This window comes from Staurois parvus, unplaced genomic scaffold (genome assembly GCF_062004578.1).
Source record: "Staurois parvus isolate SC_StPar_1 unplaced genomic scaffold, SC_StPar_1.0 ptg001475l, whole genome shotgun sequence".
In the NCBI taxonomy this organism is placed as follows: domain Eukaryota; kingdom Metazoa; phylum Chordata; class Amphibia; order Anura; family Ranidae; genus Staurois; species Staurois parvus.
The window spans coordinates 83,288-108,276 of NW_028319271.1; the positions used below are offsets into that span (position 1 = coordinate 83,288).

General features: G+C 47.8%; 1 protein-coding gene across 1 annotated transcript in view; it reads left to right on the plus strand.

The window, feature by feature from the left end:
• Positions 1–24,989, plus strand: part of LOC149435793 (rab GTPase-activating protein 1) — a 107,639-nt gene that overhangs the window by 63,685 nt on the left and 18,965 nt on the right. The window contains exons 8-9 of the mRNA XM_089662429.1: positions 6,480–6,590; positions 22,204–22,308. Of these exons, the coding sequence (XP_089518555.1) occupies positions 6,480–6,590; positions 22,204–22,308 (216 nt within the window). The remainder of the gene's footprint in view (positions 1–6,479; positions 6,591–22,203; positions 22,309–24,989) is intronic.

The following is a 24,989-nucleotide window of genomic DNA, read 5'->3' on the forward strand; positions in this document are numbered from 1 at the left end:
ATTTTTGCGGCAGATGCGCGGGGAGTTGTTTTCCTTTCCTCTGAACCAGAACTGCCGGAGATTAAACCCGATGAACATCAGTCCTTTTTAAGCTTCAGCAGCCATTTAATTATGATGCTTCAAATCACAAATCCCATTCTAAAAGAATCCCGGCCCCTAACTATGCTTTGACAGTAAATATCCCTTCAGTCTCATGGGGAGATTCAACCCCCCCCCAGATGTCTGAAGAATTGAGATCTCTAAGGCCCGGGTGTGAGGAATAAGCGAGTGTTCCATTTCAGACATGCCTTGCTTAGGCCTCATGCATGCTTGGCGTTTACCCCTCCCCCCCCCCCCCCCCGGGGGGTGAGGCTGCACTTTTTAGGTGCAGGTGGAAGATACAGATGCAGCGTCTAGGCCCGCTGCCGGCAGCCTGTCGGACTTTGAGAGGCTGGACGGTGCACCAAGCAGTACTTACATTTAGTGCAGTATACATCCACAGGCTGCTTGCCCTCTGGGCATTCCTCCCTGGGTGCATACTGCACTCATGTATGATGCCCACAGTCTCTGACCATCTCTTGTGTCATGTCCATAGTCTCTAACCATGGCTTGTATGATGCCCACAGTCTCTGACCATCTCTTGTGTCATGTCCATAGTCTCTAACCATGGCTTTTATGATGCCCACAGTCTCTGACTATCTCTTGTGTCTTGTCCATGGTCTCTGACCATTGCTTGTATGATGCGCACAGTCTCTGACTATCTCTTCTGTCTTGTCCATGGTCTCTGACCATTGCTTTTATGATGCCCACAGTCTCTGACCATTTCTTGTGTCATGTCCATAGTCTCTTACCATGGCTTGTATGATGCCCACAGGCTCTGACCATCTCTTGTGTCATGTCCATAGTCTCTGACCATTGCTTGTATGATGCCCACAGTCTCTGACCATCTCTTGTGTCATGTCCATAGTCTCTTACCATGGCTTGTATGATGCCCACAGTCTCTGACCATCTCTTGTGTCATGTCCATAGTCTCTAACCATTGCTTGTATGATGCCTACAGTCTTTACCTCTTGTGTCATGTCCATAGTCTCTAACCATGGCTTGTATGATGCCCACAGTCTCTGACCATCTCTTGTGTCATGTCTATAGTCTCTAACCATGGCTTGTATGATGCCCACAGTCTCTGACCATCTCTTGTGTCATGTCCATAGTCTCTAACCATGGCTTTTATGATGCCCACAGTCTCTGACTATCTCTTGTGTCTTGTCCATGGTCTCTGACCATTGCTTGTATGATGCCCACAGTCTCTGACCATCTCTTGTGTCATGTCCATAGTCTCTGACCATTGCTTGTATGATGCCCACAGTCTCTGACCATCTCTTGTGTCATGTCCATAGTCTCTGACTATTGCTTTTATGATGCCCACAGTCTCTGACCATCTCTTGTGTCATGTCCATAGTCTCTGACCATTGCTTGTATGATGCCCACAGTTTTTGACCATCTCTTGTGTCATGTCCATAGTCTCTAACCATAGCTTGTATGATGCCCACAGTCTCTGACCATCTCTTGTGTCATGTCCATAGTCTCTAACCATGGCTTGTATGATGCCTACAGTCTCTGACTATCTCTTCTGTCATGTCCATAGTCTCTAACCATGGCTTGTATGATGCCCACAGTCTCTGACCATCTCTTGTGTCATGTCCATAGTCTCTGACCATTGCTTGTATTATGCCTACAGTTTCTGACCATCTCTTTTGTCATGTCCATAGTCTCTAACCATGGCTTGTATGATGCCCACATTCTCTGACTATCTCTTCTGTCATGTCCATAGTCTCTAACCGTGGCTTGTATGATGCCCACAGTCTCTGACCATCTCTTGTGTCATGTCCATAGTCTCTAACCATGGCTTGTATGATGCCCACAGTCTCTGACCATCTCTTGTGTCATGTCCATAGTCTCTAACCATGGCTTGTATGATGCCCACAGTCTCTGACCATCTCTTGTGTCATGTCCATAGTCTCTGACTATTGCTTGTATGATGCCTACAGTTTCTGAAAATCTCTTTTGTCATGTCCATAGTCTCTAACCATGGCTTGTATGATGCCCAAAGTCTCTGACCATCTCTTGTGTCATGTCCATGGTCTTTAACCATTGCTTGTATGATGCCCACAGTTTTTGACCATCTCTTGTGTCGTGTCCATAGTCTCTGACCATTGCTTGTATGATGCCTACAGTTTCTGACCATCTCTTTTGTCATGTCCATAGTCTCTAACCATGACTTGTATGATGCCCACAGTCTCTGACCATCTCTTGTGTCATGTCCATGGTCTCTAACCAATGCTTGTATGATGCCCACAGTTTCTGTCCATCTCTTGTGTCATGTCCATAGTCTCTAATCATTGCTTGTATGATGTCCACAGTCTATAACCATCTCTTGTGTCATGTCCATAGTCTCTGACCATTGCTTGTATGATGCCCACAGTCTCTGACCATCTCTTGTATCATGTCCATAGTCTCTAACCATTGCTTGTATGATGCCCACAGTCTCTGACCATCTCTTGTGTCATGTCCCTAGTCTCTAACCATGGCTTGTATGATGCCCACAGTCTGACCATCTCTTGTGTCATGTCCATAGTCTCTAACCATTGCTTGTATGATGCCCACAGTCTCTGACCATCCCTTGTGTCATGTCCATAGTCTCTAACCATCCCTTGTATGATGCCCACAGTCTCCAACCATCTTGCCCACTGGGCATTTGTCCCTGGGTGCATACTGCACTAGGCGTAAGTACCACTCGGTGCTCCATCCAGCCACAGCGGTCCTCAGCATCTGATCGAGTTTAACAGGCTGCCAGCATTGTGGTTGCATGACACACTTCACCTTGGTGGAAATTTTGGATTTTCTGACTCCTGATCATGGACATTCTAAATGAACGTTGTGCGGATTATTTTCCTCTGCAGTCATTCAGATAAAATTTCTGTGTCCTTGAAAATGTATTTTTTAAGGGTATTTATATAGCACGGACAATTTACACACTGTATATTCACATCAGTCCTTGCCCTATGAAAGAACTTGCAATCTACGGTCCCTATATCATGTACAGTTAGGTCCATATATATTTGGACACAGGCACAATTTTATTTTTTTCAGGTTTTTACCAAAACATATTCAAGCTCTAGTTCTATCATGGATATGCGCTGAAAGTGCGCACTCTGGGGTTTAATCTGAGGGTATGTACATCCAAATTGGAGGAAGGGTTTAGGAATCACAGCTCTTAAGAATAGCCATCCCCCCTTTTTCAAGGGATCAAAAGTAATTGGACAAATGAATAAAATGTTAATTTGTAATATTTTGTTGAGAATCTTTTACTGGCAATGATGGCCTGAAGTCTGGAACCCATGGACATGACCAAAGACTGGGGTTCCTCCTTTCCGATGCTTTGCCTGAAGTCTGGAACCCATGGACATGACCAAAGACTGGGTTTCCTCCTTTCTTATGCTTTGCCTGAAGTCTGGAACCCATGGACATGACCAAAGACTGGGTTTCCTCCTTTCCGATGCTTTTCCTGAAGTCTGGAACCCATGGACATGACCAAAGACTGGGTTTCCTCCTTTCTTATGCTTTGCCTGAAGTCTGGAACCCATGGACATGACCAAAGACTGGGTTTCATCCTTTCCGATGCTTTGCCTGAAGTCTGGAACCCATGAACATGACCAAAGACTGGGTTTCCTCCTTTCCGATGCTTTGCCTGAAGCCTGAAACCCTTGGGCATGACCAAAGACTGGGTTTCCTCCTTTCCGATGCTTTGCCTGAAGTCTGAAACCCATGGGCATGACCAAAGACTGGGTTTCCTCCTTTCCGATGCTTTGCCTGAAGTCTGAAACCCATGGGCATGACCAAAGACTGGGTTTCCTCCTTTCCGATGCTTTGGCTGAAGTCTGGAACCCATGGACACGACCAAAGACTGGGTTTCCTCATCGCAGTTACCGGCAGGTTCCGGAAAGCTCCCAATTCATACATGCAATCAGGAGCTTTCCAATCATGTGACCACTGTGACTGCCAATCACAGCGGTCACATGATCAGAATGCCGGTCTCTGCCTCCCGGAATTTAGAACCTCTTAAAGGCAGTAATAGGTTAAGAGTAGTTAGGTTTTGTGAGGAATTCTACTTTAATCCCTAAACCACTTTACTGTCCTTGATGAGTCCCAGCAACGTGGTATTTGGACCATCCATGACAGGTCTCTTCATTTCGGTGAGAATTTCTGTAGATGCGGTCATTACTGGTGGCCGGATTTGGGAAAATCTTGGAAGTTGTCATGATATACAGGTAAAGCCGTTATAACAAATGTAGCTCTTGCTCTTCCATCACTGAAAGGTCTGCACTCCCCGTCACCTCTAACTTCCATGCATCCAACATCATCTTTCTTTGGCCATCGGGTGGCCACTGATGTAACTTCTGCACATATTTACCTGCATTACATTGTTACATTATCCAGGGAGACTGGATATAGTGAATGCAGGGTCCGGGGAGACTGGATATAGTGAATGCAGGGTCCGGGGAGAGCGGATATAGTGAATGCAGGGTCCAGGGAGACTGGATATAGTGAATGCGGGGTCCGGCGAGAGAAGATACAGTGAATTCAGGGTCCGGGGAGAGCGGATATAGTGAATGCAGGGTCCGGGGAGACCAGATATAGTGAATGCGGGGTCCGGCGAGAGAAGATATAGTGAATTCAGGGTCCGGGGACAGCGAATACAGTGAATGCGGGGTCCGGGGAGAGCGGATATAGTGAATGCGGGGTCTGGGGAGAGCGGATATAGTGAATGCAGGGTCCAGGGAGACTGGATATAGTGAATGCGGGGTCCGGCGAGAGAAGATACAGTGAATTCAGGGTCCGGGGAGAGCGGATATAGTGAATGCGGGGTCCGGCGAGAGAAGATATAGTGAATTAAGGCTCAGGGGACAGCGAATACAGTGAATGCAGGGTCCGGGGAGAGCGGATATAGTGAATGCGGGGTCTGGGGAGAGCGGATATAGTGAATGCAGGGTCCGGGGAGAGCGGATATAATGAATGCGGGGTCCGGGGAGAGCGGATATAGCGAATGCGGGGTCCGGGGAGAGCGGATATAGTGAATGCGGGGTCCGGGGAGACCGGATATAGTGAATGCGGGGTCCGGGGAGAGCTGATATAGTGAATGCGGGGTTCGGGGAGACCGGATATAGTGAATGCAGGATCTGGGGAGAGCGGATATAGTGAATGCAGGGTCCGGGGAGAGCTGATATAGTGAATGCGGGGTCTGGGGAGAGCTGATATAGTGAATGCGGGGTCTGGGGAGAGCGGATATAGTGAATGCAGGGCCTGGGGAGAGCGGATATAGTGAATGCGGGGTCCGGGGAGAGCGAATATAGTGAATGCAGGGTCCGGGGAGAGCGGATATAGTGAATGCAGGGTCCGGGGAGAGCGGATATAATGAATGCGGGGTCCGGGGAGAGCGGATATAGCGAATGCGGGGTCCGGGGAGAGCGGATATAGCGAATGCGGGGTCCGGGGAGACCGGATATAGTGAATGCGGGGTCCGGGGAGAGCTGATATAGTGAATGCGGGGTTCGGGGAGACCGGATATAGTGAATGCAGGGTCCGGGGAGAGCGGATATAGTGAATGCAGGATCTGGGGAGAGCGGATATAGTGAATGCAGGGTCCGGGGAGAGCTGATATAGTGAATGCGGGGTCTGGGGAGAGCGGATATAGTGAATGCGGGGTCCGGGGAGAGCGGATATAGTGAATGCGGGGTCCGGGGAGAGCGGATATAGTGAATGCAGGGCCTGGGGAGAGCGGATATAGTGAATGCGGGGTCCGGGTAGAGCGAATATAGTGAATGCAGGGTCCGGGGAGAGCGGATATAGTGAATGCGGGGTCCGGGGAGAGCGAATATAGTGAATGCGGGGTCCGGGCAGAGCGGATATAGTGAATGCGGGGTCCGGGGAGAGCGGATATAGTGAATGCGGGGTCCGGGGAGAGCGGATATAGTGAATGCAGGGTCCGGGGAGAGCGGATATAGTGAACATGCTCTCAGACGAACGTTGTGGACTGTAAAAAACTGACTAGCTACCCTTTGGGTATGTCAAGCGCACTGCTGTGAATGGTCTCCATTGGAAACTGTGACTTTGCCATTTGAAGCCTACCCCTGACTTACACTCTCCTTCATTGGAAAGATGAATCCCAATTGCATGGACATACCCCCCCCGTGTGAACAATGAGTAGTGGAAGAACGTCTCTCCTGCCTCCTTTGTGTATACCAAGTTAATGTGTATCTTTTGCTGTCTGTATAATAGTCCAAGAAACAATCCGGATGTTCAGGTTGACTTCATAGGTGTCACTGGTACTGGGATTAATCATTCCATAGACTGTGCCTCATTGGACTCTTAGAAGGTTACCTGGACAGCCGTTTTATTCCCCCGGACATCTTTCAAGTGAAGTTTTTTTCTTTTTTTTATAGCGTGAAAACCGACGGCTTCAGGAAGCAAACATGAGACTGGAGCAAGAAAATGATGACTTGGCTCATGAGTTGGTTACCAGCAAGATTGCCCTCCGCAAGGACCTGGATAATGTAAGAACTCCCTCCTCCATCTATTATTGTAAGCAGCTTGTGTATTACTCTGTTACACCACTGACCACCAATGTAAGGGGCATTCTTCCCACTGACCACCAATGTAAGGGGCATTCTTCCCACTGACCACCAATGTAAGGGGCATTCTTCCCACTGACCACCAATGTAAGGGACATTCTTCCCACTGACCACCAATGTAAGGGACATTCTTCCCACTGACCACCAATGTAAGGGACATTCTTCCCACTGATCACCAATGTAAGGAGCATTCTTCCCACTGACCACCAATGTAAGGGACATTCTTCCCACTGACCACCAATGTAAGGAACATTCTTCCCACTGACCACCAATGTAAGGGACATTCTTCCCACTGACCACCAATGTAAGGGACATTCTTCCCACTGACCACCAATGTAAGGGGCATTCTTCCCACTGACCACCAATGTAAGGAGCATTCTTCCCACTGATCACCAATGTAAGGGGCATTCTTCCCACTGACCACCAATGTAAGGAACATTCTTCCCACTGACCACCAATGTAAGGGACATTCTTCCCACTGACCCCCAATGTAAGGGACATTCTTCCCACTGACCTCCAATGTAAGGGACATTCTTCCCACTGACCACCAATGTAAGGGGCATTCTTCCCACTGACCCCCCAATGTAAGGGACATTCTTCCCACTGACCCCCCAATGTAAGGGACATTCTTCCCACTGATCACCAATGTAAGAGACATTCTTCCCACTGATCACCAATGTAAGAGACATTCTTCCCACTGACCCCCAATGTAAGGGACATTCTTCCCACTGATCACCAATGTAAGGGACATTCTTCCCACTGACCACCAATGTAAGGGACATTCTTCCCACTGACCTCCAATGTAAGGGACATTCTTCCCACTGATCACCAATGTAAGGGACATTCTTCCCACTGACCCCCAATGTAAGGGACATTCTTCCCACTGACCCCCAATGTAAGGGACATTCTTCCCACTGATCACCAATGTAAGGGACATTCTTCTCACTGACCACCAATGTAAGGGACATTCTTCCCACTGACCTCCAATGTAAGGGACATTCTCCCCACTGACCCCCAATGTAAGGGACATTCTTCCCACTGACCACCAATGTAAGAGACATTCTTCCCACTGACCCCCAATGTAAGGGACATTCTTCCCACTGACCCCCAATGTAAGGGACATTCTTCCCACTGATCACCAATGTAAGGGACATTCTTCTCACTGACCACCAATGTAAGGGACATTCTTCCCACTGACCTCCAATGTAAGGGACATTCTCCCCACTGACCCCCAATGTAAGGGACATTCTTCCCACTGACCACCAATGTAAGAGACATTCTTCCCACTGACCCCCAATGTAAGGGACATTCTTCTCACTGACCACCAATGTAAGGGACATTCTTCCCACTGACCTCCAATGTAAGGGACATTCTCCCCACTGACCCCCAATGTAAGGGACATTCTTCCCACTGACCACCAATGTAAGAGACATTCTTCCCACTGACCCCCAATGTAAGGGACATTCTTCCCACTGACCACCAATGTAAGGGACATTCTTCCCACTGATCCCCAATGTAAGGGACATTCTTCCCACTGACCACCAATGTAAGGGACATTCTTCCCACTGACCCCCAATGTAAGGGACATTCTTCCCACTGACCACCAATGTAAGGGACATTCTTCCCACTGATCCCCAATGTAAGGGACATTCTTCCCACTGACCCTCCAATGTAAGGAACATTCTTCCCACTGATCCCCAATGTAAGGGACATTCTTCCCACTGATCCCCAATGTAAGGGACATTCTTCCCACTGACCCTCCAATGTAAGGGACATTCTTCCCACTGATCCCCAATGTAAGGGATGTTCTTCCCACTGACCACCAATGTAATGAACATTCTTCCCACTGACCCCCAATGTAAGGGACATTCTTCCCACTGATCCCCAATGTAAGGGACATTCTTCCCACTGACCCCCCAATGTAAGGGACATTCTTCCCACTGACCACCAATGTAAGGGACATTCTTCCCACTGACCACCAATGTAAGGGATGTTCTTCCCACTGACCACCAATGTAAGGAACATTCTTCCCACTGACCACCAATGTAAGGAACGTTCTTCCCACTGACCACCAATGTAAGGAACATTCTTCCCACTGACCACCAATGTAAGGAACATTCTTCCCACTGACCACCAATGTAAGGGACATTCTTCCCACTGATCCCCAATGTAAGGGACATTCTTCCCACTGACCCTCCAATGTAAGGAACATTCTTCCCACTGATCCCCAATGTAAGGGACATTCTTCCCACTGACCCTCCAATGTAAGGGACATTCTTCCCACTGATCCCCAATGTAAGGGACATTCTTCCCACTGACCCCCCAATGTAAGGGACATTCTTCCCACTGACCACCAATGTAAGAGACATTCTTCCCACTGACCCCCAATGTAAGGGACATTCTTCTCACTGACCACCAATGTAAGGGACATTCTTCCCACTGACCTCCAATGTAAGGGACATTCTCCCCACTGACCCCCAATGTAAGGGACATTCTTCCCACTGACCACCAATGTAAGAGACATTCTTCCCACTGACCCCCAATGTAAGGGACATTCTTCCCACTGACCACCAATGTAAGGGACATTCTTCCCACTGATCCCCAATGTAAGGGACATTCTTCCCACTGACCACCAATGTAAGGGACATTCTTCCCACTGACCCCCAATGTAAGGGACATTCTTCCCACTGACCACCAATGTAAGGGACATTCTTCCCACTGATCCCCAATGTAAGGGACATTCTTCCCACTGACCCTCCAATGTAAGGAACATTCTTCCCACTGATCCCCAATGTAAGGGACATTCTTCCCACTGATCCCCAATGTAAGGGACATTCTTCCCACTGACCCTCCAATGTAAGGGACATTCTTCCCACTGACCACCAATGTAAGGGGCATTCTTCCCACTGACCACCAATGTAAGGAGCATTCTTCCCACTGATCACCAATGTAAGGGGCATTCTTCCCACTGACCACCAATGTAAGGAACATTCTTCCCACTGACCACCAATGTAAGGGACATTCTTCCCACTGACCCCCAATGTAAGGGACATTCTTCCCACTGACCTCCAATGTAAGGGACATTCTTCCCACTGACCACCAATGTAAGGGGCATTCTTCCCACTGACCCCCCAATGTAAGGGACATTCTTCCCACTGACCCCCCAATGTAAGGGACATTCTTCCCACTGATCACCAATGTAAGAGACATTCTTCCCACTGATCACCAATGTAAGAGACATTCTTCCCACTGACCCCCAATGTAAGGGACATTCTTCCCACTGATCACCAATGTAAGGGACATTCTTCCCACTGACCACCAATGTAAGGGACATTCTTCCCACTGACCTCCAATGTAAGGGACATTCTTCCCACTGATCACCAATGTAAGGGACATTCTTCCCACTGACCCCCAATGTAAGGGACATTCTTCCCACTGACCCCCAATGTAAGGGACATTCTTCCCACTGATCACCAATGTAAGGGACATTCTTCTCACTGACCACCAATGTAAGGGACATTCTTCCCACTGACCTCCAATGTAAGGGACATTCTCCCCACTGACCCCCAATGTAAGGGACATTCTTCCCACTGACCACCAATGTAAGAGACATTCTTCCCACTGACCCCCAATGTAAGGGACATTCTTCCCACTGACCCCCAATGTAAGGGACATTCTTCCCACTGATCACCAATGTAAGGGACATTCTTCTCACTGACCACCAATGTAAGGGACATTCTTCCCACTGACCTCCAATGTAAGGGACATTCTCCCCACTGACCCCCAATGTAAGGGACATTCTTCCCACTGACCACCAATGTAAGAGACATTCTTCCCACTGACCCCCAATGTAAGGGACATTCTTCTCACTGACCACCAATGTAAGGGACATTCTTCCCACTGACCTCCAATGTAAGGGACATTCTCCCCACTGACCCCCAATGTAAGGGACATTCTTCCCACTGACCACCAATGTAAGAGACATTCTTCCCACTGACCCCCAATGTAAGGGACATTCTTCCCACTGACCACCAATGTAAGGGACATTCTTCCCACTGATCCCCAATGTAAGGGACATTCTTCCCACTGACCACCAATGTAAGGGACATTCTTCCCACTGACCCCCAATGTAAGGGACATTCTTCCCACTGACCACCAATGTAAGGGACATTCTTCCCACTGATCCCCAATGTAAGGGACATTCTTCCCACTGACCCTCCAATGTAAGGAACATTCTTCCCACTGATCCCCAATGTAAGGGACATTCTTCCCACTGATCCCCAATGTAAGGGACATTCTTCCCACTGACCCTCCAATGTAAGGGACATTCTTCCCACTGATCCCCAATGTAAGGGATGTTCTTCCCACTGACCACCAATGTAATGAACATTCTTCCCACTGACCCCCAATGTAAGGGACATTCTTCCCACTGATCCCCAATGTAAGGGACATTCTTCCCACTGACCCCCCAATGTAAGGGACATTCTTCCCACTGACCACCAATGTAAGGGACATTCTTCCCACTGACCACCAATGTAAGGGATGTTCTTCCCACTGACCACCAATGTAAGGAACATTCTTCCCACTGACCACCAATGTAAGGAACGTTCTTCCCACTGACCACCAATGTAAGGAACATTCTTCCCACTGACCACCAATGTAAGGAACATTCTTCCCACTGACCACCAATGTAAGGGACATTCTTCCCACTGATCCCCAATGTAAGGGACATTCTTCCCACTGACCCTCCAATGTAAGGAACATTCTTCCCACTGATCCCCAATGTAAGGGACATTCTTCCCACTGACCCTCCAATGTAAGGGACATTCTTCCCACTGATCCCCAATGTAAGGGACATTCTTCCCACTGACCCCCCAATGTAAGGGACATTCTTCCCACTGACCACCAATGTAAGAGACATTCTTCCCACTGACCCCCAATGTAAGGGACATTCTTCTCACTGACCACCAATGTAAGGGACATTCTTCCCACTGACCTCCAATGTAAGGGACATTCTCCCCACTGACCCCCAATGTAAGGGACATTCTTCCCACTGACCACCAATGTAAGAGACATTCTTCCCACTGACCCCCAATGTAAGGGACATTCTTCCCACTGACCACCAATGTAAGGGACATTCTTCCCACTGATCCCCAATGTAAGGGACATTCTTCCCACTGACCACCAATGTAAGGGACATTCTTCCCACTGACCCCCAATGTAAGGGACATTCTTCCCACTGACCACCAATGTAAGGGACATTCTTCCCACTGATCCCCAATGTAAGGGACATTCTTCCCACTGACCCTCCAATGTAAGGAACATTCTTCCCACTGATCCCCAATGTAAGGGACATTCTTCCCACTGATCCCCAATGTAAGGGACATTCTTCCCACTGACCCTCCAATGTAAGGGACATTCTTCCCACTGATCCCCAATGTAAGGGATGTTCTTCCCACTGACCACCAATGTAATGAACATTCTTCCCACTGACCCCCAATGTAAGGGACATTCTTCCCACTGATCCCCAATGTAAGGGACATTCTTCCCACTGACCCCCCAATGTAAGGGACATTCTTCCCACTGACCACCAATGTAAGGGACATTCTTCCCACTGACCACCAATGTAAGGGATGTTCTTCCCACTGACCACCAATGTAAGGAACATTCTTCCCACTGACCACCAATGTAAGGAACGTTCTTCCCACTGACCACCAATGTAAGGAACATTCTTCCCACTGACCACCAATGTAAGGAACATTCTTCCCACTGACCACCAATGTAAGGGACATTCTTCCCACTGACCCCCAATGTAAGGGACATTCTTCCCACTGACCCCCCAATGTAAGGGACATTCTTCCCACTGACCCCCCAATGTAAGGGACATTCTTCCCACTGATCACCAATGTAAGAGACATTCTTCCCACTGATCACCAATGTAAGAGACATTCTTCCCACTGACCCCCAATGTAAGGGACATTCTTCCCACTGATCACCAATGTAAGGGACATTCTTCCCACTGACCACCAATGTAAGGGACATTCTTCCCACTGACCTCCAATGTAAGGGACATTCTTCCCACTGATCACCAATGTAAGGGACATTCTTCCCACTGACCCCCAATGTAAGGGACATTCTTCCCACTGACCCCCAATGTAAGGGACATTCTTCCCACTGATCACCAATGTAAGGGACATTCTTCTCACTGACCACCAATGTAAGGGACATTCTTCCCACTGACCTCCAATGTAAGGGACATTCTCCCCACTGACCCCCAATGTAAGGGACATTCTTCCCACTGACCACCAATGTAAGAGACATTCTTCCCACTGACCCCCAATGTAAGGGACATTCTTCTCACTGACCACCAATGTAAGGGACATTCTTCCCACTGACCTCCAATGTAAGGGACATTCTCCCCACTGACCCCCAATGTAAGGGACATTCTTCCCACTGACCACCAATGTAAGAGACATTCTTCCCACTGACCCCCAATGTAAGGGACATTCTTCCCACTGACCACCAATGTAAGGGACATTCTTCCCACTGATCCCCAATGTAAGGGACATTCTTCCCACTGACCACCAATGTAAGGGACATTCTTCCCACTGACCCCCAATGTAAGGGACATTCTTCCCACTGACCACCAATGTAAGGGACATTCTTCCCACTGATCCCCAATGTAAGGGACATTCTTCCCACTGACCCTCCAATGTAAGGAACATTCTTCCCACTGATCCCCAATGTAAGGGACATTCTTCCCACTGATCCCCAATGTAAGGGACATTCTTCCCACTGACCCTCCAATGTAAGGGACATTCTTCCCACTGATCCCCAATGTAAGGGATGTTCTTCCCACTGACCACCAATGTAATGAACATTCTTCCCACTGACCCCCAATGTAAGGGACATTCTTCCCACTGATCCCCAATGTAAGGGACATTCTTCCCACTGACCCCCCAATGTAAGGGACATTCTTCCCACTGACCACCAATGTAAGGGACATTCTTCCCACTGACCACCAATGTAAGGGATGTTCTTCCCACTGACCACCAATGTAAGGAACATTCTTCCCACTGACCACCAATGTAAGGAACGTTCTTCCCACTGACCACCAATGTAAGGAACATTCTTCCCACTGACCACCAATGTAAGGAACATTCTTCCCACTGACCACCAATGTAAGGGACATTCTTCCCACTGATCCCCAATGTAAGGGACATTCTTCCCACTGACCCTCCAATGTAAGGAACATTCTTCCCACTGATCCCCAATGTAAGGGACATTCTTCCCACTGACCCTCCAATGTAAGGGACATTCTTCCCACTGATCCCCAATGTAAGGGACATTCTTCCCACTGACCCCCCAATGTAAGGGACATTCTTCCCACTGACCACCAATGTAAGAGACATTCTTCCCACTGACCCCCAATGTAAGGGACATTCTTCTCACTGACCACCAATGTAAGGGACATTCTTCCCACTGACCTCCAATGTAAGGGACATTCTCCCCACTGACCCCCAATGTAAGGGACATTCTTCCCACTGACCACCAATGTAAGAGACATTCTTCCCACTGACCCCCAATGTAAGGGACATTCTTCCCACTGACCACCAATGTAAGGGACATTCTTCCCACTGATCCCCAATGTAAGGGACATTCTTCCCACTGACCACCAATGTAAGGGACATTCTTCCCACTGACCCCCAATGTAAGGGACATTCTTCCCACTGACCACCAATGTAAGGGACATTCTTCCCACTGATCCCCAATGTAAGGGACATTCTTCCCACTGACCCTCCAATGTAAGGAACATTCTTCCCACTGATCCCCAATGTAAGGGACATTCTTCCCACTGATCCCCAATGTAAGGGACATTCTTCCCACTGACCCTCCAATGTAAGGGACATTCTTCCCACTGATCCCCAATGTAAGGGATGTTCTTCCCACTGACCACCAATGTAATGAACATTCTTCCCACTGACCCCCAATGTAAGGGACATTCTTCCCACTGATCCCCAATGTAAGGGACATTCTTCCCACTGACCCCCCAATGTAAGGGACATTCTTCCCACTGACCACCAATGTAAGGGACATTCTTCCCACTGACCACCAATGTAAGGGATGTTCTTCCCACTGACCACCAATGTAAGGAACATTCTTCCCACTGACCACCAATGTAAGGAACGTTCTTCCCACTGACCACCAATGTAAGGAACATTCTTCCCACTGACCACCAATGTAAGGAACATTCTTCCCACTGACCACCAATGTAAGGGACATTCTTCCCACTGATCCCCAATGTAAGGGACATTCTTCCCACTGACCCTCCAATGTAAGGAACATTCTTCCCACTGATCCCCAATGTAAGGGACATTCTTCCCACTGACCCTCCAATGTAAGGGACATTCTTCCCACTGATCCCCAATGTAAGGGACATTCTTCCCACTGACCCCCCAATGTAAGGGATGTTCTTCCCACTGACCACCAATGTAATGAACGTTCTTCCCACTGACCCCCAATGTAAGGGACATTCTTCCCACTGATCCCCAATGTAAGGGACATTCTTCCCACTGACCCCCCAATGTAAGGGACATTCTTCCCACTGACCACCAATGTAAGGGACATTCTTCCCACTGACCACCAATGTAAGGGATGTTCTTCCCACTGACCACCAATGTAAGGAACATTCTTCCCACTGACCACCAATGTAAGGAACGTTCTTCCCACTGACCACCAATGTAAGGAACGTTCTTCCCACTGACCACCAATGTAAGGGACATTCTTCCCACTGATCACCAATGTAAGGGACATTCTTCCCACTGACCACCAATGTAAGGAACGTTCTTCCCACTGACCACCAATGTAAGGGACATACAAAGCAGTGTGCTTATAGTGTAAAGCACCCACAGAGCCCCCATAGTAAAACAGCACACAGTTAACCCTTTGATCGACCCAGATGTTAACCCCTTCCTGCCCAGTGCCATTAGTACAGTGTCAGTGCTTTTTATTAACACTGATCACTGTATTGGTGTCACTGGGGATGTCAGTGACACCAAGTCAGTTCCCACCAGTGTCAGAATGCCCGCCACAGTCCCGCTATAAGTCGCTGATCGCCGCCATTAGTATTAAAAAATAAAATAAAAAACCCCAGTATCTATACCGCCATTTGTAAACGCTATAACTTTCACATAAACCTATTAATTTACACGTATTGGGATTTTTTTTTCAGCAAAGCGCATGTTTTATAGCAAAAGGTCCAAAATATTATTTTTTTTTCTAAAAATTGTCTTTTTTTGTTTATATTGCAAAAAATAAAAACCGCACAGGCGATCCAATACCACCGAAAGAAATCTGTATTTGTGGGGAAAAAAGGAAACACATTTCATTTGGGTGCGCCATCGCACGACCGCGCAATTGTCAAAGTAACGCAAAAAATGGCCTGGTCGGGAAGGGAAGGAATCCTCTGGAGGGGAGGGGTTAAAAACAGTGTGGGTTTTAATTTTTTTTTTATCAGAACAATAGATTGGGACCCCGATTCAGTCATTTTTTAAAAATTTCCTTACCTCTGACTGTGTTTGCCAACTCATTTTTGACCACCGACACAAACACAATCCGATGTCCTGTATAAATTCTCTCGTTTTTGCGTTTAGAAGATCAATTTATTCCCCCCCCCCCCCAGTACAAGGTAATGTCCTTTTATTTCCACAACCGGGAGCATAGACAAGGGTGTCTTTTGTATAGGAGAGCAGATTCCAAAGGGACTGATAGCAGACCTTCTTTACAAGTAACAATGACCTCCGTTTCCATAGCAATGGCGGGCGTTCATATTGGACGGTCGCACAAAGAAAACATGGAGTCATCCCGGGTATCGCTCCGCTCATTCACTTTACAAGGCAACCAGAAAATGTTTTCAAAAGCCTGCAGATTAATGCTGCCTTCTTTTTTTTTTTTTCTATTTTTGTTTTTTGTTTCTTTCCTTTTTTTCTTGTTTTTTGTTTCTACTTCTTTTTTGTTTCAATTTTTCTTTTTTTTTATTTTCTTTTTTTTTTTTTTTTTTTTTTTCGTTTCAATTTTCTTTTTTTTTTTCTATTTTTCTTTTTTTTTCTTTTTTTTTTTCTTTTTTTCTATTTTCTTTCTTTTTTTTTTTTTTCTTTTTTTGTTTCTATTTTTCTTTTTCTTATTTCTTTTTTCTATTTTTCTTTTTTCTTTTTTTTTCTTTTTCTTTTTTTTGTTTCTATTTTTTTCTTTTTTTCTTTTTTTTTCTTTTTTTTGTTTTTTTTGGTTTCTTTTCTTGAATTTGAGTGAATAAAATGTATAAAAATATGAAAGTTGAAAGAAAAAACAATAGGGAAGTATGTACAAGTCCCCATGGTCAGGTCATCTAGGTACTTCTTTCAGAGTAGACCCGGACTCAGAGGGTTAAAGGGCATTTGCTTCATTTTGTAGTTTTCAGTGTTCTGCGTTTCTGTGTGATTTGTAGACCTATCTATGAGGTCAGACAGGGCGCCCCTCCTTCCCCCGCAGGTGTCCGACAACATAGCTAGCAAGGAGACGGCTTTTTGAGAAGCTGTGCATGTTTCAGTTTCTAATGAAGTCAATAGGGGGCGTTTTTGCATTGAAGTCAATGGGACGTGATTTTGCATTGAAGTTAATAGAGGGTGTTTTTGCGTTGAAGTCAATGGGGCGCAATTTTGCATTGAAGTAAATAGGGGGTGTTTTTGTACAGAAGGTAATAGGGGGCGTTTTTGTATTGAAGTTATTCGGGGGCGTTTTTGTATTAAAGTAAATAAAGGGTGTTTTTACATTGAAGTCAATGGGACATGATTTTATATTGAAGTCAATGGGATATAGAAGTAAATAGGTTTTTTTTTTGCATTGAGGTTAATGGGGCGCGATTTTGGCATTGAAGTCACTGGGGCGCGATTTTGGCATTGAAGTCAATGGGGCGCCATTTTGGCATTGAAGTCAATGGGGCGCCATTTTGGCATTGAAGTCCACGGGGCGCCATTTTGGCATTGAAGTCCACGGGGCGCCATTTTGGCATTGAAGTCCACGGGGCGCCATTTTGGCATTGAAGTCCACGGGGCGCCATTTTGGCATTGAAGTCCACGGGGCGCCATTTTGGCATTGAAGTCCACGGGGCGCGATTTTGGCATTGAAGTCCACGGGGCGCGATTTTGGCATTGAAGTCCACGGGGCGCGATTTTGGCATTGAAGTCCACGGGGCGCGATTTTGGCATTGAAGTCCACGGGGCGCGATTTTGGCATTGAAGTCCACGGGGCGCGATTTTGGCATTGAAGTCCACGGGGCGCGATTTTGGCATTGAAGTTAATAGAGGGTGTTTTTCCGTTGAAGTCAATGGGATGCTTTTGTACTGAAGTTAATAGGGGGCGTTTTTGCATTGAAATCAATGGGACACGATTTCATATTGAAGTCAATGGGACACGATTTCATATTGAAGTCAATGGGATGCAATTTTGCATCGAAGTAAATAGGGGTTTTTTGTTTGCTTTGAGGTTAATGGGACGTGATCTTTCATTGAAGTCCGTTATCATTATCTGCCCATTTTTTTCCCTCCCCAACCCTCTCCCCCCCATTGGTGAAACGCGGACAACCCTATTTTCAGTCGATAATTTTCAGCAGACAATATATATCGGTGCACCACTTTACCATCATGTGGGATACTGAAGACAAGGACCACTAGAACCATCGTGAGGGAGAATATCCCCATTGGTGTCAGACCGGGATTCTGACACTTCCACATTCTATCCAGAACTGTGAGGGGGTGTGTGTGAGGCACGTGTGTCTGCTGTTACCGGGGGTTGTGGAAGCAATCTGACAGCAGCAGTGCAGCCCCTGACTGCTTCCACCAGACTCCTGCCTGTCAGTTTATACATAATCCTGGTGGCCCCCCCCCCCCCCCACCCATACGTTGCACGGACCTGGCAGCGAAGGGGTTAACCGACCACTCAGAATAAAGTGATTGGGAGGATCCACAGCTCTACCAGACATCATGGTGGTGTGTAGTATATACTTTGCCAAGATTTGTTTATACACCGTAAATGGTCCCCAAATCTCAAAATTAGCGTCTGTAAGTCATTAAAGGTACCCAAGATGAGGGGGAGGTAAGTGTTTAACCCCTCCCCCTCCATAGGATTTCCCCCCCTTCCTGAACAGGCTTTTTTTTTTTTTTTGCGATACGGCGCTGCGTTATTTCAACTGACAATTGCCCGGTCGTGCAACGCTGCACCCACATTAAATTTATGGCCTTTTTTTCCCCACCAATAGAGCTTTCTTTCAGGGGTATTATGATCGCCTGTGCGTTTTTTATTTTTTGCGGTGTAAACAAAAAAAGACCAACAGTTTTGAAAAAAAAAACAAAAAACTATATTTTTGACTTTTTGCTATTAAACACGTCCAGTAAAAAAAACAATTAAAAATCTAATTTTGTCATAAATTTAGGCCAAAATGTATTAAATTAATTGGTTTATGTGCAAGTTATAGCATCTAAAAATGGCGGGATATATACTGGGATTTTATATATATATACTTGTTATGGCGGCGATCAGCAACTTATACCGGGACTGCGGCGGGCATTCAGACACGGAGGGGGGGGGGGGGCGAGCAGTGCTAATAAAAAGCACTGACATTGTACTAATGACACTGGGCAGGAAGGGGTTAACATGTGGGGCGATCAAAGGGTTAACTGTGTGCGGGGAGTGTTTTACACTGTAAGCATGCTGCTTTGTATTGCTCTGCAGATCAATACAAAGCAGTGTGCTGGTGCTGACAGGGGAGAGATCCGTATTGTTTACATACAGACCTCTCCCCTGTCGCTGTTCCTTGGCAATTGCCGGGTGCTGGCGGGACCCGGTGATTGACAGCTGTAGCCGCCAATGGCTGTGCTGGTAGGACGGCACGGAAATACGAAATCACGTAGATATACCTGATTTTGCGCAGCCCTGCCGCCCTGTAGCAGTATTTCTGCTATAGGGTGGTCCGGAAGCGATTAAAGGATAAGTATTCAGGGTGGAACGTGTTTCTGTTGCAGCAGCCCCTGCCCCCCCAGTGCCCCATTTTAACAGTGGGCTGGGTGTCCCCTCCCTGCTACTTTTCAACGATTTCTAGCGATTTGCAGCGCAATTTCCATTGCATTCTATGTAGGTGAAATCGCAACAAAACTGCAGAAAAAGTCAAAGAACTGCTTTTGAAATCGCGCCGCAGCAAATCGCACATGTTGAAGCGGAGTTCCAGCCGTTTTTGTGTTTAGTTGCAAAAACTGCAGCTGCTGACTTTTAAACCACCTCCCGTCCGGCCACTGTATATAAACGGCCAGACGGTGGCAGTGCAGGGGCGGGTTGCCGTTCATAATCGGCGCCCGCCATTTTGGACTGTGTGCGCTCCCTGGGAGCATGCGGCACCGCGATCCAGTGCCCGCTGTGTCCTCCGGAACACCGATCGCTGTACGGGACCTCATTGGCTAATCAGTGATCACATGAATAGCTGTAAGCAAGATGTCACTTATGAGATCATTGCTTACTACTTGTGAAATCTGCGAATGATCACAGAGATCACATGGTACAGGGCTATTCACAACAGCCTTGTACCATGTGACAAGCTGTGACCAATCACAGCTCTCACAGTATTTCTCAATGGCTGCAGGAATGCAGCCAGAGAGAAGGAGAAATGATTGCTTTTACATCCTTTATGGGTGTAAAAGCAATCGGTGTAAAAAAAAAAAAAATCTTCATCACCCCCCCACAAGTAGTACAGTGTTACCATGGTGACACTGTACTGCTAGGGTGACAGTTTGTTAAAAAAAAAAAAAAAAAACAATAATAAAAAAAAAAAAAAGTAAAATTTTGTTTTTAACTAAACATTTAAGTTATAACTAATTTGGGTTATTTGTTTTTACTAAAAAGATAACTGAATACATTTTGGCCAATATTTATGAAGAAAGATTATTTATTTGCAAAATTTTATAAGAAAACGCTTTTTTTAAAAACATTTTTTGGACTTTTATATAGCAAAAAAAAAAAATCCCAGTGGTGAATAAATACCACCAAAATAAAGTTTTATCTGTCTCAAAAAATTGAAATATTCATATGGGTACAACGTTGCATGACCGCGCAATTTTCATTCAAAGTGTGACAGCACTGATAGCTGAAAATTGGCCTGGACTGGAAGGGGGGGGAAAGCGTCCGGACTGGAAGGGGGGTGAAAGCGTCCGCAACGGAAGGGGGGTGAAAGCGTCCGGACTGGAAGGGGGGTGAAAGCGTCCGGACTGGAAGGGGGGTGAAAGCGTCCGGACTGGAAGGGGGGGTGAAAGCGTCCGGACTGGAAGGGGGGTGAAAGCGTCCGGACTGGAAGGGGGGTGAAAGCGTCCGGACCGGAAGGGGGGTGAAAGCGTCCGGACCGGAAGGGGGGTGAAAGCGTCCGGACCGGAAGGGGGGTGAAAGAGTCCGGACCGGAAGGGGGGTGAAAGAGTCCGGACCGGAAGGGGGGGTGAAAGTGTCCGGACTTGAAGTGGTTAATGAACACACACCTGTCCTCGGGTCCAGCAATGTTCTCCCCGCGCCATCCTTTCTCTCCTCTCTCCCCTTCTCTCCTCTCTCCTCTCTCCTCTCTCCTCTCTCCCCTTCTCTCCTCTCTCCCCTTCTCTCCTCTCTCCCCTTCTCTCCTCTCTCCCCTTCTCTCCTCTCTCCCCTTCTCTCCTCTCTCCCCTTCTCTCCTCTCTCCCCTTCTCTCCTCTCTCCTCTCTCCCCTTCTCTCCTCTCTCCCCTTCTCTCCTCTCTCCTCTCTCCCCTTCTCTCCTCTCTCCCCTTCTCTCCTCTCTCCTCTCTCCCCTTCTCTCCTCTCTCCCCTCTCCCCTTCTCTCCTCTCTCCCCTTCTCTCCTCTCTCCTCTCTCCTCTCTCCCCCTCTCTCCCCTTCTCTCCTCTCTCCCCTTCTCTCCTCTCTCCTCTCTCCCCTCTCTCCCCTTCTCTCCTCTGTCCCCTTCTCTCCTCTCTCCCCTCTCCCCTTCTCTCCTCTCTCCCCTTCTCTCCTCCACGGTGCCGGCATCTCTACTGTGGGCACCGGGCTGTGACAGCTTGGTGCCCACTGTGCATGTGCAAGTCGCGCTGCACCTCCTAATTGATCCGGCAGTCTCCAGCGACCTGTGAAAGTTCCCAGGAGACTGCGGGAGGGAGGATGGGGCCACGGTGAACTGAGCTGGAAGTGGGAGCTGGTACCAGTCAAAAATAGGTATCTGCTCCCCTCCCAAAAGGTGCCAAATATGGCAGTAGAGTGGGGGAGGAGGCAAATACGCGGAGCTTCCACATTTGAGTGGAGCTCCGCTTTAAGACACCGACATTCACTAGATGCAAGTTCAGGTGCGACTTCAAGTCGCAGATCTTCCTGAAATAGCGCCGGTATGACCGGACACGAAGGGAGAATGATAGAATTCAAGTGTAATCATGACATTTTCATTGATATTTGTGGTTGCCGTCCTGTATTCATCCTCTGGCCATGTCTGGGCTCTGTTTTATCAGGCAGAAGAGAAGGCGGACGCTCTCAATAAGGAACTACTGATGACGAAGCAAAAGCTGATTGACGCAGAGGAGGAGAAGCGGCGTCTAGAGGAAGAAGCCGCACAGGTTGGTTATCTGGTCACATGCACCCCCACACCGATCACAAGGAAGGGGCACCAGTGAGCGATCAAATATTTATCAATCAAACATTCCAATAATTACCGGTACGTTCTATTATCCCCTTCCCGCCCCCAATGTACTGCGGACAGGCGGCGGCTGTAGGCAAAGCGACATACCTTGCTGCCTGCTTTTGGATGCGCGCATGCACCCTGGCCGGCACCCGCTGTGATTGTAAACCAATATATGTCACCAAGTATCAGCCAATGATTCATGGCCGGTATCTGCTGACCAATCACAGCCCAGAGCCCTGGGTTGACAATCAACACAGATCTCTGTACAGAGAGAACGATCTCTGTGTTTCCCTGCAAAGCAGCGATGAGAAACTCAGACGTCTGTTAGTAAAAGCACACACTACACATACAGTGGATATAAAAAGTCTTCACACCCCTGGTAAAATGTCAGGTTTCTGTGATGTAAAAAATAGAGACAAAGATAGATCATTTCAGAACTTTTTCCACCTTTCATGTGACCTATAAACAGTTGGAGCAACAAACTGAAGTCTTTTAGGTGGGGGGGAAGTAAAAATAATAAACTAAAACAATATGGTTGCATAAGTGTGCACACCCTTACATTAATTCTTTGTTGAAGCCCCTTTTGATGTGATTCCAGCACTTTTTGGGGAGGAGTCTATCAGCACGGCACATCTTGACTTGGCAATATTCACCCGCTCTTCCAAATCTGTCAGATTGCCAGGGCATCTCCTGTGCTCAGCCCTCTTCAGATCACCCCACAGCAGGGGCGGACTGACAACTCATGGGGCCCCCAGGCAATAGGGGATCATGGGGCCCCTGTGTCCTTGCCCAAACTCAAAAAAGCCTATGAAAAAGGTACTAGGGGCATCTCATGGGGCCCCCTACATACCTTGGGCAGTGCCCGAGTTTCCAAATGGTCAGTCCGCCCCTGCCCCACAGATTTTCCATCAGATTCAGGTCTGAGCTTTGGCTGGATCATTCCAAAACCTTCATCTTCTCCTGGTGAAGCCATTCTTTTGTTGATTTGGATGTTAGTGCAAATAAAAAAAGTATCACGGACAGTACTCAACTCTTTCTGTCGCAAGTGCACTAATACGGCTACAATCACCTCTAGTATATTAAAAAAAAATGCAGTATCTATACCAGGGGTCCTCAAACTATGGCCCACGGGCCACATGCGGCCCACCGAGCACATTCATCCGGCCCGACGGCAGGGCACACTAAGTACATGGGCGGGCAGGGGGCTGCTGTCTCTTACCTGGCTCCGGTCCCAGTCCCACGACGATCCAGTCCAGGATGCGCAGCTCCTTCAATCTGGCCGCTCCTTCACTCGATGTCTGCGCTGCCGCTCTGCTCCGCCTCCTCACCGGTGATTGGGCGCCAGTACTGTAGCTCAGGAAAGGCACGCAGGCGGCCAATCACCGGTGAGGAGGCGGAGCCGAGTGGCCTCGCGAAAATCAAGGGAGGGAGAGGCCGAAGTGAAGGAAGGAGGACAGCTGACCGCCCGGTAAGTGTGCCGTGCAGATGGGACTGCTGCAACCAGGTATGCTGGCTGCAGCAGCACCATGCTGGAACGGGTCGGCTAGTTAAGTGTCATTGCTGTCAGTGGGAGGAATAGTGCCCCATCATTGGTGTCAGTGGGAGGAATAGTGCCCCATCATTGCTGTCAGTGGGAGGAATAGTGCTCCATCATTGGTGTCGCTGATAATAATGATGGGGTACTATTCCTCCCACTGACACATTATTACATTACATTGAGTTTATATAGCGCCAAAGGGTTTGCGCAGCGCTGTACAATAGAGGGGGGGACAATACATGAAACATTACAGCAACTACAAACAGCACACGAGGGGTTATAGGGACCTACTCTTTCGAGCTTACAATCTAGGAGGGAGGGGGTAGTGGTACAGGAGGAAGTGGCTGTGGGGGATGGAGTGGTAGGAGGAATGAAGGAGAGCAGCAGTTAGGTGACACCAATGATGGGACACTTCCTCCCACTGACACCAATGATGGGGCACTATTCCTCCCAATGACACCAATGATACCAATGATGGGGCACTATTCCTCCCACTGATACCAATGATGGGGCACGATTCCTCACACTGACACCAATGATGGGGCACTATTCCTCCCACTGACACCAATGATGGGGCACTATTCCTCCCACTGACACCAATGATGGGGCACTATTCCTCCCACTGACACCAATGATGGGGCACTATTCCTCCCACTGACACCAATGATGGGACACTATTCCTCCCACTGACACCAATGATGGGGCACTATTCCTCCCACTGACACCAATGATGGGGCACTATTCCTCCCACTGATACTAATGATGGGGCAATATTCCTCCCACTGATACCAATGATGGGACACTATTCCTCCCACTGACACCAATGATGGGGCACTATTCCTCCCACTGATACCAATGATGGGGTACTATTCCTCCCACTGATACCAATGATGGGGTACTATTCCTCCCACTGATACCAATGATGGGGTACTATTCCTCCCACTGACACCAATGATGGGGTGCTATTCCTCCCACTGATACCAATGATGGAGCACTATTCCTCCCACTGATACTAATGATGGGGCAATATTCCTCCCACTGATACCAATGATGGGACACTATTCCTCCCACTGACACCA